The following is a 14,070-nucleotide window of genomic DNA, read 5'->3' as shown; positions in this document are numbered from 1 at the left end:
GAAAGAAACCATACCGTCCGCAGACCGGATTCTCATACCGAACAGTAGACTCGCCGGGCGGGATTCTGGACTGATCCGTGGTACTACAGGAACGAAAATTAACTAAGGTAAGACCTAATTTTCTTTTCCCTGTACGTACCCGGATCAGTCCAGACTCCTGGGATGTACCAGAGCTACCTTAACTAGGGTGGGATCCGGAGAGTCCCGCTCTGAGCACCCCTGCCCCGAAACCGCCGGTACCCGGTGCACTCACATCAAGGCGATAATGACGAGCAAAGGTATGCAACGACTTCCAGGTTGCCGCTCTACAAATGTCTTCCGCCGAAACCTGACTGCACTCCGCCCAGGAGGCAGCCTGAGAACGCGTAGAATGAGCCTTAAGCCCCACCGGAACAGACTTGCCCTGCAGCAGATATGCGGAACCAATGGCCTCCTTCAACCAGCGCGCAATGGTAGTCTTGGAAGCCGCCTGACCGCGTCGAGGACCGCCCCACAAGACAAAAAGATGATCCGATCTCCGAAAGGGGTTCGTCACCTCTAGATAACTTAAAAGGGCTCTCCTCACGTCTAGCTGCTGCAAATCTCGATAATTCGGAAGCAACTTATCGGCCTCAGAAAACGCAGGCAACTCCACCGACTGGTTGAGATGAAAAGCCGAGACCACCTTAGGCAAGAAGGAAGGCACCGTACGAAGCGACACCCCCGAATCCGTAATCCTCAAGAAAGGTTCCCGACAAGACAAGGCTTGAAGCTCCGACACCCTCCTCGCCGACGCCACAGCCACCAGAAAAACCACCTTCAGTGTCAAGTCTTTCACTGTAGCTCCGCGGATAGGCTCGAAGGGAGCGGAACATAAGGCCTTCAACACCAGATTCAAACTCCACGAAGGACACGGAGAACGGAACGGAGGACGTAAAAGCTTAGCGCCCCGGAGGAAACGAACGACGTCCGGGTGCGCAGACAATGCCACCCCGTGGACCTGCCCGCGCAGCAAGGCAAGTGCCGCCACTTGCACCCTAAGCGAACTGCAAGACAAGCCTTTCGCCAAACCATCCTGGAGGAAAAGCAACACCTCTGGCACCGAGGCCCGAGTAGGCCGAATAGCCTGTGCCAGGCACCACGTCTCAAAGATCGTCCATACTCGTACATACGCCAGAGATGTGGAAGGCTTGCGCGACCGTAACAGCGTTGTGACCACCGCATCAGAATAACCCCGTTTCTTCAACCTACGCCTCTCAAAAGCCATGCCGCTAGACAGAAGCATTCGACCTGGTCGAAACAAACTGGCCCCTGATGTAGCAGGTCCGGCACATACGGAAACCGCAGGGGAGGCCCCAGCGCCAAGTTCTGAAGGTCCGCGAACCACGGCCGCCGCGGCCACTCGGGTGCGACTAGAATCACGGGCGACGGGTGAAGTTCGATGCGCCTCAGCGTCCGACCGATGAGGGGCCACGGAGGAAACACATAGAGGAGCACCCCTGTCGGCCAAGGCAACGCAAGGGCGTCGACTCCCTCCGCCCCCGTCTCCCGGCGACGGGCAAAAAACCGCGGCGCTTTGGCATTTTTGAACATCGCCATCAGGTCTAGCACAGGTGTTCCCCACCTGGCACAAATGCTTCGAAACGCCACGTCCGCGAGTTCCCATTCGCCTGGATCCAGCCGATGTCGACTCAGAAAGTCCGCCTGGACGTTTTCCACGCCCGCAATATGCGACGCCGCAATGCATTGCAGATGCCGCTCGGCCCAAGCCATCAACTGCCGCGCCTCGGCGGCCACCGGCAGGCTTCTGGTGCCGCCCTGCCGGTTGATGTACGCTACCGTTGTCGCATTGTCCGACAGAATCCTGACCGCCTAACCGCGAACCAACGGCAGGAACTCCCGCAGGGCGAACCTCACCGCCCTGGTCTCCAGCCGATTGATGGACCACGCCGCCTCCGTCGAGGACCATATGCCCTGCACCGAGCTCCGGAGACACACCGCACCCCAGCCGTACAGACTGGCGTCCGTGGTGACCACCGTCCACGAGGGCAGAGCCAGCGAAATGCCCTTGGTCAAGTTGTTGTGACAGAGCCACCAGGCCATGCTGGCACGGGCCGAACGTGGCAGCGGTAACGGCAGCTGAAACTGTTCTGACACCGGGTTCCAGCGGGAGAGTAAGGCCAATTGTAACGGTCGCATATGCGCGAACGCCCAAGGAACCAATTCCCGCGTGGACGTCATAGACCCTACCATTTGTAGATAGTCCCAGACAACCGGCATGGGCTTGTCCAACAAACGCCGGGCTTGACACTGCAGTTTGATTCTGCGCTCCTGCGTCAAATAAACCATGCCCTGACGCGTGTCGAACAAAGCCCCCAAAAACTCCAGGGATTGCGACGGTTCTAGCCGGCTCTTGGCTCGATTGATCACCCAGCCAAGACTCTCCAACAACTCGATCACTCGTCGAACCGCCAACCGACAGAGACGCTCGGACTTCGCCCGAATCAACCAATCGTCCAGATACGGATGAACCAGACACCCCTCCTTGCGAAGATGAGCAGCCACCACCACCATGATCTTTGTAAAGGTCCGCGGGGCTGTCGCCAGCCCGAATGGTAGTGCTTGAAACTGAAAATGCTGTCCCAACACCGCAAATCGAAGGTAGCGCTGGTGATCCGCGCAGATCCCGATGTGAAGATACGCCTCCGTGAGATCCAGAGAAGCGAGGAACTCCCCTTGCCTCACGGACGCGATGACCGACCGTAGAGTCTCCATGCGAAACCTGGGGATCCGCAAGCACCTGTTGACGCCCTTGAGGTCGAGAATCGGACGAAACGTGCCCTCTTTTTTTGGTACCAGAAAGTAAATGGAATACCTGCCGGTGCGTAGCTCGTGGAACGGTACGGGTACGATCGCGCCCAGGGCTAACAGATGCCGGATCGTGCCCCGCAACGCCAGCCGCTTCTCGGAAAAACCGCCGGGCGACACCATGAAACAAGGCGGGGGCCGCCGTGCAAAATCTAACGCGTAGCCGCGATTTATCACGTCCAGCACCCACTGATCCGACGTGATTTTGGCCCACTCCCCGGCAAACTGCATCAGCCTGCCGCCGATCACGGGCACCGGGGCGTGGGCCGGCAGCCCATCATTGTGGCAGTTTCCCGCCCGGAGTTCCGGACCCGGTCCCGGGTCTACCGAACCGGCGCCCTCGAAAGGACTGCGTGTACGCCTGCTGCCTAGCCGCATTGTGGCGAAAAGACGAGACCGCCCCTCGCGCATTACGGGGCCGCCGACCCCCACGGAATCTACCCCGCGTGGCCGGCGTCCCCCGACGCGGCCTGTCCTCCGGCAAACGATGGATCTTGTTCTCGCCCAAAGACTCAATCAAATCCTCCAGCTCCTTACCAAAAAGTAACTTCCCCTTAAATGGCAGTGAGCCTAAACGAGCCTTTGACGAAACGTCCGCCGCCCAATGGCGGAGCCATAACAGACGCCGAGCCGAAACCGCCGAGACCATCGCCCGTGCCGAAGAACGGAGCAAATCATGAAAGGCATCCGCGCTATAGGCAATCACTGCCTCCAAACGAGCCGCCTGCTGCGCTTCCTCCGGCGACAAACCTTCGTTAGGTGGGCCCAGCAGCTTTCTGCTGAGCCCCGCACGGAGAGAGAAACCGCTACAGATCGCTGCTCGTACTCCAAGCGCGGAGACTTCAAAAATTCTCTTAAGCTGCACCTCCAGCTTACGATCCTGCAAATCCTTGAGTGCCGTCCCTCCCGTTACCGGGATGGTAGTCCTCTTGGTGACCGCCGCCACCGCAGAGTCCAGTTTCGGAATCTTAAGGAGCTCGAGCGCGTCCTCCGTCAGGTGATAAAGCTTGTCCATGGCCTTAGCCACCTTCAACCCCAAATCAGGAGTGTCCCACTCCTTAAAAAGCAAATCGGACACCGAAAAATGCAATGGAAAAGCCGTCGGTGGTCCCCTCAGCCCCAACACGACGGGGTCTGTGCGTCCGAGGCGCGACTCCGGTCGTGGCAAGTCTATCGTCAACTCACCGAGGATCGCCGGGATCAGCGGCGCTAATTCGTCGCTCCTAAATAAACGCACTACCTTAGGGTCATCGCCATCCGACGCGCGGAGACCACTCGACTCACTAGCTCCCTGATCCCCCTCCCCGTCAACGCCACGCGGTTGCGCTTGTGGATCCGGCTCCTCCGGATCCCCAAATTCGGAGTCCGTCTCGGCATCCCCCCGCGGAGCCCCCAAACGGAGCGGGCGTGCTCCCCCCGGGGGATCCGAGACAGGAGAGGGCCTGGTGCTCCGTTTAGGCTCCGGCCCCCCGCCCCGAATCCGGCGCTCCCCGCGATCTTTTTCTGGCCTGCCTGCTTGCTTTAAAAGCCCTATGCATCACCAGAACAAACTCCAAGGAGAAGGAGTCCGAAGAGCTGCGATCCGGATCCTCCTCCGGATCGCTCACCGCCGGAGACTGGTCCCCCTCGGAAACCCTCCGCTGTGGGGACAGTGCAGGAGGAGCGTCCTCCGCTCCCCCCGGCGACGGTGGCGCAGCGCAGCCAGGCCCCGCCGAGCCCAAGATGGCGGATTTTCCCGCCGAAATCGCTGCCTCCAAAATGGCGCCCGTTCCCGCGCTCCGCGGGAACGGACCTACTGCCCCTGATCTGCGTCCCGAAGCCTCCGGCTGCCGCGAACCGGGTCCCGCCGAAACGCCCTCGCCGCCCGAGACACAGCCGGAACAAAGGCTGTCCCGGGAAAGGCGACGGGCCGCCCCGCAGGCCCTGCACACTGGACGCCGCGGCATGCTCCACAGAGAAGGAGCCGAAACAAGCCAGAAAAAAATCAATCACCACCCGCGGCGCCGCTCCCCCTCCCCCGCATGCCAACGAGCCCGAACCGGGAGAGAAAAGAGAGACAGGCAAGAAAAGAGAAACAAAAGTTTGTTTTTTTTTGTTTTTTTTACCGTTCGCCGCCGGCTCCGGGACCACCTGGGGGGAGTGAACCGAGCTCCCCGGTTTCACCCCCAGGCTAGAACGCTGGCAAGGGCCCTCAGCGCGCTCCACTCCCCGGAGGAAAAGCCCCTGCGGGACCTCACCCCCCCGGGAGGAGACAGGCTCGGACCTGCAGGCACCCCACTGCGGTCCCAGCGTCAAGGAAAGAACACTCCACAACCTAAAAACACCCTATCTAACCAATCACTTTTTTTTTTTTTTTTTTTTTTTAAACTAGGCCTCAGCTCAGACTGCAGGTTTTGCACCCTCTCCACCTGCTAGGAGACAGAAGAAGACTGCCAGACTGTAGGTGGCACCAGCCTAGATATAGGCGGAGTTTTGTTTGTAAACTTCTGTCTCCATCTGCTAGAGGGGGGGCAAAACCCAGGAGTCTGGACTGATCCGGGTACGTACAGGGAACAGCTCCTTGTTGCTCATAGTTGGATCTTTGCTTTGAAATGCATTACCCAGCATTGCTGAATTTATACAATCATGCAATTTAATACAATTTAACACAAGTGGGGCTAATTTACTTGATGTGTGCTTTTTTAAAGTGATTGGTTACACCAGCACTTTAAGCATTTAGCATTACTACAGAAGAAAAAGAGGGGAGGAGGACACTTATCCAAACTAGCAATTCACATTTTAAATTTTTATTTCGCTTTCTACGGCATTCTGGAATATGCCTTAGACATGCGCATGAATAATAAAAATAAATTACAATAGCGGTATGAATGTAACAACCTAGGATTCACTTGTATGTTCAGGCAACATCTTTTCTATGACCTGTTCATTCTGTTCAGACCTCATGAAGTGAAACTCTAGAAAGCTAATCAAGAAATGGCCAATAAAAATGGTATCACCTTATTTTTATTTATTGACATTTATTTCTACACAGCCAAGACGACTTAACACAAGACAGCCATAACACTCAAATTCTGAAAGAAATGTTATAAAGATTAATTATAAAAAGGGTCTATTTTCAGAAGGGATTTGTCTGCGAATTTGACCATCCCCACTTAGCTTGCTAAAAACTTAGCCAAATAAGTCAGGGCTGGCCCGAGCTCCTTTGAAGCAATGCAAAGTTATTTGGCTGACAACTGGATAATGCTGACTGCTGGTAAGTTACACTGGTAACTGTATGACTGCTTTGAGGCAGTCCTAGAGTTATCTGGTTATGTGTACCCAGATAATCTGATGCTTAACCAGTTAATAGTCAGAACAGAGCCAATTAAGTATTAAAAAAAAACAAAAAACCAAAAAACAGACACACCTTCTGGGCCTTCAGGCCCAAACCCACAGTTTTCACTTAAATTAAAATGTGTGGGCATGGTGCCCAATCCCCCCTAAACCCCAAAATAAATAAAAAGAAGCAGTCCATAGTGACCTGAGGCCAGCCCCTACCTCCACATAATTAAATAAAAGGCACCAAGTCCCCCCCCTGCCTATCACTACACCCTCTTGCACACACCTGAACCCCCTTCTCAAATCCAAACTGGAAGCCAGTAAATTCCTACTGTACTCCTGGCCGGTTCTATTATTGTCCGACAAGTGTTGGAAGCAGCCGGGTAAACAGTAAGACTGTACCAGCTCCCGGCTTGGGTAAAATTTAGCTAGATGAGTTTAACCCCACACCTTTAAATCTACTCTGCTCTATTCGGTCAGGTTTAAAGTTATCCAGGCAGTGGGTAACTTTAAACCTACTCATGGGGAGAGAGGCTGGGGGGAATTATGGTTGATAAGGTGATAACTAGCGACCTTATTCAGGGCCCAGGATTGCAAAGTTCTGGAAACAACCCTGGTGCATGGTCCTTGGCCCAGGTCCATCACTGCAACAACTGGACTAAATGTTAAGTTGAGAGGGATATAAAAACATGTTATGTGGAGGGGGGGTGGGGAATTGCTGGGTAGTTGTAAAATGAAAACTCATGTCAAGATCCAAGCCTTGGTTGCAACTGAACTGGAAGAAACTGCAGGGTCAAAATAAAAACCTAGCACATCAAAGCAAATCTGATGAATATTCATTAGAGATATTAAAAACAAAGATTTGAGATTCTCAAAGATTAGAATGGCCTATCGTATTAGTGAAATACCAAACATACAATAAATTTCTTTCAATATATCATACATTTTCTACCTTAAAGTATAAAGATCTCTCAAACTATTTGAGATTATCTAAATAGTAATGTATTTTTGTATTGTGGACATCAGACAAGTAAATGGAGCATGATCTTACCGAGTGGACAGAAGCAGCTTTTAGAGCTTCACCAAGCACATAGTGTGACAGAGGCCCAATCAGTCGATACCGGATAATCTCCATGGTCAAATCACTGGAAAAAAAAAACAAAACACACAACCCCAACACCAAATCAGACCAAGTAAGTTGTGTAATATTCAGCATTATCTTCCAGAAGTACGGTGTACATGTATGCTAGTGACACTGGATGACATTCATTCTGTCAGACACATACCTGACAGTGATGCCAGTCTCGTGTGATATCCAACAATATGGGTGTGGTGAATCCCTGGTTCCATCACCGATAATCTTTTTTACAGGTACAGCTCTCTCCCCTTCTCCAGACTCTCTCTTCCTTTTCTTGCCAACAGTCTTTGTGCCTACAGCTGGTTTCCCTTCTTGATGCTGAGTAAGGATGGCCTCTGCAGTACAAGCACTGGTGTCTGGCTTCTTGGCACACTGACAAACTCGTTTCAGCTCAGTCAATATATCCTGCAGAAACAGTCCATGTAAAGCTTCAGTTAAGGCGTTTATTATTTTTGCAGAGAGACTGTGTAGCAGTTAATCTTTAGGGTGACAGGTAACCAATGGAATGTAGAATAAAAAAATCTTATCTGACAGACAAGAACTATAAATAATGAGATGTCTTCCTTTGGTTATTACCTATTTTGCAAGGTCTAATATCATTCCTGATGCAGAGTCCTTCTCCCTGTAATGGGATCAAATACCACCTCCCCCCGGTACTACTCCAGGCGTGAATCTCATTTCATGAAAAAAAAAAAAAGTTAAACATGCCTGTTACAAATGATTTCAAGTAATAAAAGAAGAATACAATTTTCCAGGCATCCAATAGCTTATTCTTAATATACAGCAACATGGCAGATGGCAGCTAAATAGGGCATATGAGGTTTTTTGGATTTATTCCGTTCTGGTTCTCTTTTGGAACAGGGGTATGCAATAAGATTAATATAATGATTAAGACTGAGATGTCTCCATAATTGTACCTTTTTGGGTATCTGATGCAATATGCAAATTAGGGAGGAATAAAAGGAAATCTCTCCTGCACTGCTTGATTTTTGCTGCCAGATCCACCCTCTGAGGATTTACTGAACTCACTGCCTGTGGGTATAAATTGAAGGCTACAGTGCGAAGTGACACCTGGAGTAAAGATTATTCAGTATAAGTGACTGGATTACTCAGTTCTGCCAGATCTATAATAATGTGTTCTACTGCCTTTCTGATTGGCAGTCTAGAGAATAAGATCAAGGAAGAGCACTTGATGTGATTCATCTGGATTTCAGCAAAGCTTTTGATATGCTCCCTTATAGGAGGCTCAGGAACATATTGAAAAGCCTGGGAATGGGTCCCATGATGATGGAATGGATCAGAAATTAGTTAATTGGCAGACAACAGGGAGTATTCATAAATGGAACCCACTCTGAGGAGTGAAGAATAAGTGGAGTGACTCAGGGATTGGTTTTGGGTCTGGTTCTGTTCAATATCTTTGCGAGTGACATTATGGAAAGATTAGAAGGAAAAGTTTGTCTTTTTGTGAATGACACCAAGATCTGCATCAGAGTGAAGATACCTGAAGGAGTGGAGAAAATGAACAGCAATCTAAGAAAACTTGGTCAAAGATTTGGCAGCTGGGATTGAATGCCAAGACATGCAGTCTCATGCATCTGGGGTGCAGAAAATCTAAAGGAGCTGTACATGATGGGGGACAAAAGTCTGATGTACACAGACTAGGAGAGGGACCTCGGGGTGATAGTGTCAGACAATTTGAAGGCAGCGAAGAAATATGACAAGGCAGTTGCTAAGGCTTGAAGGATGCCGGGCTGCAAAGACAAACAAAATTCTACAACACCCCACCCACTCACTGTGCAATAAATATTTAGTATGGGATGAGATAGGTTTCATACATAATCTGTTGCCTGCCTCCACGGCTTTGCTAATAGAAATTATTTTAATGTAATCATAAACGTACCTCCTTCCCAACCACAATAGAAACTTTTATTAAATTTTTCTATTTTTACTCTGTGTTAAAAAGTATGATCTCTTATAAGAACTTATTTTTATATATATTTCTCTAAGACTGTTAACACAACGCCACACTAATTTCTTATACTCTTTAAATGTCCCGAATACTTAGCTGTAAAATTCTCCCAACATGGCCATGTTTCGAAAAGAAGATTTTCTTCATCAGGGGAGTCCTCGTTTCATCTCATCTCCTCACTGGGTTTCATTGCTTAGTATAGATGGCGTTCTCCATTTTTTCCTCTCACAAACATTCTTTTAAACTGGTCAACAGATCTAAAATGCACCACGGCTTGAACCTACCACATTCTGGTAATACCTCCTGAATGAAGACATTCCCATTACCTATTTATATTAGTGAAGCCCATTCGATTTCTTCATTCAGACCCTCTAGAGTTACTGTTTTAAGTTTAAAGATCCACTGCTGTTCGCGGTAATTTAAACTTTTCTTCAAATCTCCTTGAACATTTTTCTCCACAGGAGCTGCTCAGACTGATGATTCTGATTTATGCAATGTTCAACAAATGGGGCCTCCATCGTTCTAGTATTAAGTCTCGATCTGTGTTTAATTAATCTGTTTTTTATGGCCCTCGATGTCCGCCCTACATAAATCTTCAGGCAAGTACATTGAATGATATAAACCACATTCTTAGAAACACAATTGGGAGTCACTCCATCTTACATGGTATCCTGTAACTGGATCCTGCAATTCTACTCCTATTGTTAGCTTACACATGTTACATCATGTACACTGTGTGTTGACCCTGATTTGACACATTGGTTATTCCTCTCATAATGTCGGCATGAACAACCAGGTCCCTGATATTTGGGCCCCTGGTCGTGGCAATAAGAGGCCTCTCTTCAAACTCCTTATACATTGATAAGACTGTAAGCAGTGGCACATCTTATTGACTGAGGTGTGACTTTTTGTGAACTTTAGGAACTGAGTATATGAGCGGTATACTTGGGTGTTTCTCTGTAAATACCTCTTCTCTTTAGAGGTTAAAAAAAAAAAGTGCCGGTTCTGTCAATTGCTGAACTTTGTTAATTAACTCCATAGTGGGATCCTGGGTCATTTCTAGATAGTATTTTGGATCTTCTAAATGCTGCAACATAGTGGTTCTAAATGTATTAGCATCTTGAACCACTATGGCCCCCCCCTTTATCGGTGGGTTTAATGACCACCTTTTTCTCCTTCGACAATTAAATTAAAGCTTCTCTTGACTGTTTCAAAAGATTATGATATTGTGGTGTTTCCTGTGATTCAATACGTTCTAAATCCTGGAGTAATAAATATTTGAATGTGAGGGTCTACTGGTCCCTGTGGGATCCACGATGACTTCGGTTGAATAATAGAAATATGTCCCTGCTGACTGGGAGCTGAAAAACAATTTGTAGCTTCCTAATAAACCTATGTATCCAGATTCTAGTATCAAAAGGTTTATGAAATTGTGTCGGGACAAAAGAAAGTCTGTTCTCAAACTTGTGTTTGATCTCTAGTTAATCTAAACTCCGACAAGTTAATTATTGATGAAGGTTCTTGGCAAACGTTTGATTCTTGTAATGTTGTCTAGTCATTCTGCCCCCCTGTTGTTGAAAATCAGAGTTGTCCCTTGGATTGTGTTTTCAGTAAGTGCCCCAATTTCTGTTTCCATTGCCTAAAAAAATGTTTGGAACCTGAAAATGGTGATTCTATTGATTTCTGTACTCTATTAGTTTCCCCATTATAACTGATCGGGAACATCAAAACAAAAAAGATCATGGTAGATTAACATGCATATTGCCCCAAAAGTACAGCGAAGGCATCAATTATATCTTCAATACGTAAGCACTGGCATATCTTATCAATGTATAAGGAATTTGAAGAGAGGCCCTCTTATTGCCACGACCAAGGGCCCAAATATCAGGGACCTGGTTGTTCATGCCAACATTATGAGAGGAATAACCAACGTATCAAATCAGGGTCAACACAGACAGTGTACACGATGTGACATGTGTAAGCTAACGATAAAGGGAGTAGAATGGCAGGATCCAGTTACAGGATACCGTGTAAGACGAAGGAGTGACTCCAATTGTGTTTCTACGTACTTGCCCAAAGATTTATGTAGGGCGGACATAGAGGGCCATAAAAACCAGATTAATTGAACACAGATCGAGACTTAATACTAGTACGATAGATGTCCCGCTTGTTGAACATTGCATAAACCAGAATCATCAGTTTGAGCAGCTCTGGTGGACAATCATCGATATGGTGGAGGAAAATGTTCGAGGAGATGTGAAGAAAAGTTTAAATTACCGCGAACAGCAGTGGATCTTTAAACTTAAAAACAGTAACTTCCAAGGGTCTGAATGAAGAAATTGAATGAGCTTCACTAATATAAATAAGTGATGGGTGTGCCTTCATTCAGGAGGTATTACCAGAATGTGGTAGGTTCAAGATTTGTTGACCAGTTTAAAAGAATGTTTTGAGAAAAAAAATGGAGAACGCCATCTACACCGAGCAATGAAACCAGACAGTGAGGAGATGAGATGAAACGAGGACTCCCCTGATGAAGAAAATCTTCTTTTCGAAACATGGCCATGTTTGGAGAATTTTATAGCTAAGTGTTCGGGACATTTAAGAAGAGTATAAGAAATTAGCGTAGTGTTGTGTGAACAGCCGGTTTAGTCAGCATTAGAGAAATATAAGAACTTATTTTTATATAAGAGATCATACTTTTTAACAGAGTAAAAATAGAAAAAGATAATAAAAATTTAAATTGTGGTTGGGAAGGAGGTATGTTTATGATTACATTAAAAGAATTTCTGTTAGCAAAGCCGTGGAGGCAGGCAACAGATTATGTATGAAACCTCTCTCATCCCATACTAAATATTTATTCCACAGTGAGTGAGTGGGGTGTTGTAGAATTTTGGTTTGGGTATAATATTTTACCTCACTATGAGTGGAGATTTTTTTCAAAGAGGGCTGCAAAGACAGGCATAACCAGCAGAAAAAAAAAGGAGGTGATAATGCCCCTGTATAGGTCATTGGTGAGGCCTCATTTGAAGTACTATGTTCAGTTCTGGAGATTATCTCAAGAAGGATAGAGATAAGATAAAAGGGGTCTAAAGAAAGGCAACTACAATGTTTACCAAAGGAATTTTGAGATGAGACTGAAGGACCTAAATGTGTAAACACTGGATGAGACAAGGAGACAGGCATGATGACAGACCAAGGGGGTTGAGCCAGGATCAAAATCAGTAAATATTTCTTCACAGAAAGAGTAGTGGATGCATAGAATGCCCTCCCAGTAGAGGTGATGAGGACAAGGACAGTAACAGGATTCAAATGAGCATGGGATAAGCACAAAGGATTACTAGTGATTAAATGAGGGAGAGAAGGAAAAGTGATTAGGGCAAGCCACATAGATCAACAGTTACCCCAAGAAAAAAAAACCCCCCAAAACAGCTTGCTGGGCAGACTAGATGGACCACTTGGGTCTTTTTCTGCTAAAATTTATTATGTTATGTGCTGTTCATGTACATTTATGCAAATACCCAAATGAGGGACAAAAAAAAAAAAAAAGTCTAGCACTAAATTTTCTCTTCTTACCTAACCTCATTCAAGAACCTGCCTTTTTTTTTTTTTTTTTTAGCATGAGGCAGAAGCAAGTTACGACTGTTCCCCAAGGGGGAGTTTCAGTGATGCACTGAGACCTGTTAGGAAAATGCTGGAGTGCACCGAGAAGAGAACCCCTCCCCCCCCCCCCCCCCAAAAAAAAAAACACCCACACACACATTCCAATATATTTATACAATTTAAAAAAAAAAAAACACAAACCCCCACAAACACACTCCTTCCGCTATTCTTCCAAGGGATAAAGTAGCTGGCAAGGGGTACTACAGTCTTCTCTTCCAGAAAAACCCTGGGGAATTTATTAAAAATTAAAATAAAGCATATAAAATGATTTGGGTACAAATCAATTTATGGCTGTATGTGTTACAATTTTGCAGAGATTTAGCAATTGCTACACACTTTCCTTACGTATCATTTCATGACAATGACAGCCTCTTTAAAAAGGAAGCTAAAAAAAGTGTAACAAATTCAATGCAGATATTCTTTCAAAAAAGAAATCTTTAAATTCTCAGATGATCCCCTTATGCTCTGTGGCAATTTTGAGTGCTTTATTGACAACTGCAGACAGAACTTGTCCAGCTTGACCCACTATAGGTGCAGCTAGTAGGATATTTAGAGACTTTTCTGTCTCGAATGTTGAACAGTCTTCTCTAACTCTGGGCCTAATTTAATCATATGTGCTGGGCTAAACTCACAGTTTCACCCATGAATATGTGCACGGACTTTACACCTGATACTGCAAAGTTTTGCTTACAATGTCATACGAGCCTGCCTTAAACTGTGTGCACATTTGAGCGCTCCTCCAGTTAAATCCCATGGATCCTTAGAAAAAGCAGGACCCAAGTCTACTTCCCCCTTCTGTTACCGTAATACAGATATTTCAAATTGCTAGGATTTCCCAGAAAGGACTGCATACAATTTAGATATTAGTCTTTGTGGTGTATCTATTTGGTTTAAAAATAAATCTATTGTAGAAAATGGCCTAAGAAAATCCAGTTTATGTGCCTTTGAAATGTTGATTGCATGTCCTGAGAGCACAGGTTAGCTGCTCCACCAGTTTTCAGGCCTGGGTCCTTATGAAAGAGGACTGAAATGCTATTGGTCAAATCAACTGCATCTCTGTATTAATATCCCCTTGAATGCAATTCAGTGAGTGCAATAGAGTGTGTTTAGATTCCAGGTAAGAACAACTGGTTAAAAT

The 14,070-nt window shown here is 46.9% G+C and overlaps 1 protein-coding gene across 1 annotated transcript in view; it reads right to left on the bottom strand.

The window, feature by feature from the left end:
* The window catches only part of POP1 (POP1 homolog, ribonuclease P/MRP subunit), a 183,830-nt gene that overhangs the window by 101,711 nt on the left and 68,049 nt on the right, over positions 1 to 14,070 (bottom strand). Inside the window, exons 8-9 of the mRNA XM_029591775.1 lie at positions 7,452 to 7,708; positions 7,217 to 7,310 (exon numbers count right to left, since the gene is read on the bottom strand). Coding sequence (XP_029447635.1) covers positions 7,217 to 7,310; positions 7,452 to 7,708 — 351 coding nt within the window. The remainder of the gene's footprint in view (positions 1 to 7,216; positions 7,311 to 7,451; positions 7,709 to 14,070) is intronic.

Source organism: Rhinatrema bivittatum, chromosome 2 (assembly GCF_901001135.1).
Source record: "Rhinatrema bivittatum chromosome 2, aRhiBiv1.1, whole genome shotgun sequence".
NCBI lineage: Eukaryota > Metazoa > Chordata > Amphibia > Gymnophiona > Rhinatrematidae > Rhinatrema > Rhinatrema bivittatum.
This window is presented reverse-complemented; position numbering and strand designations above follow the sequence as displayed.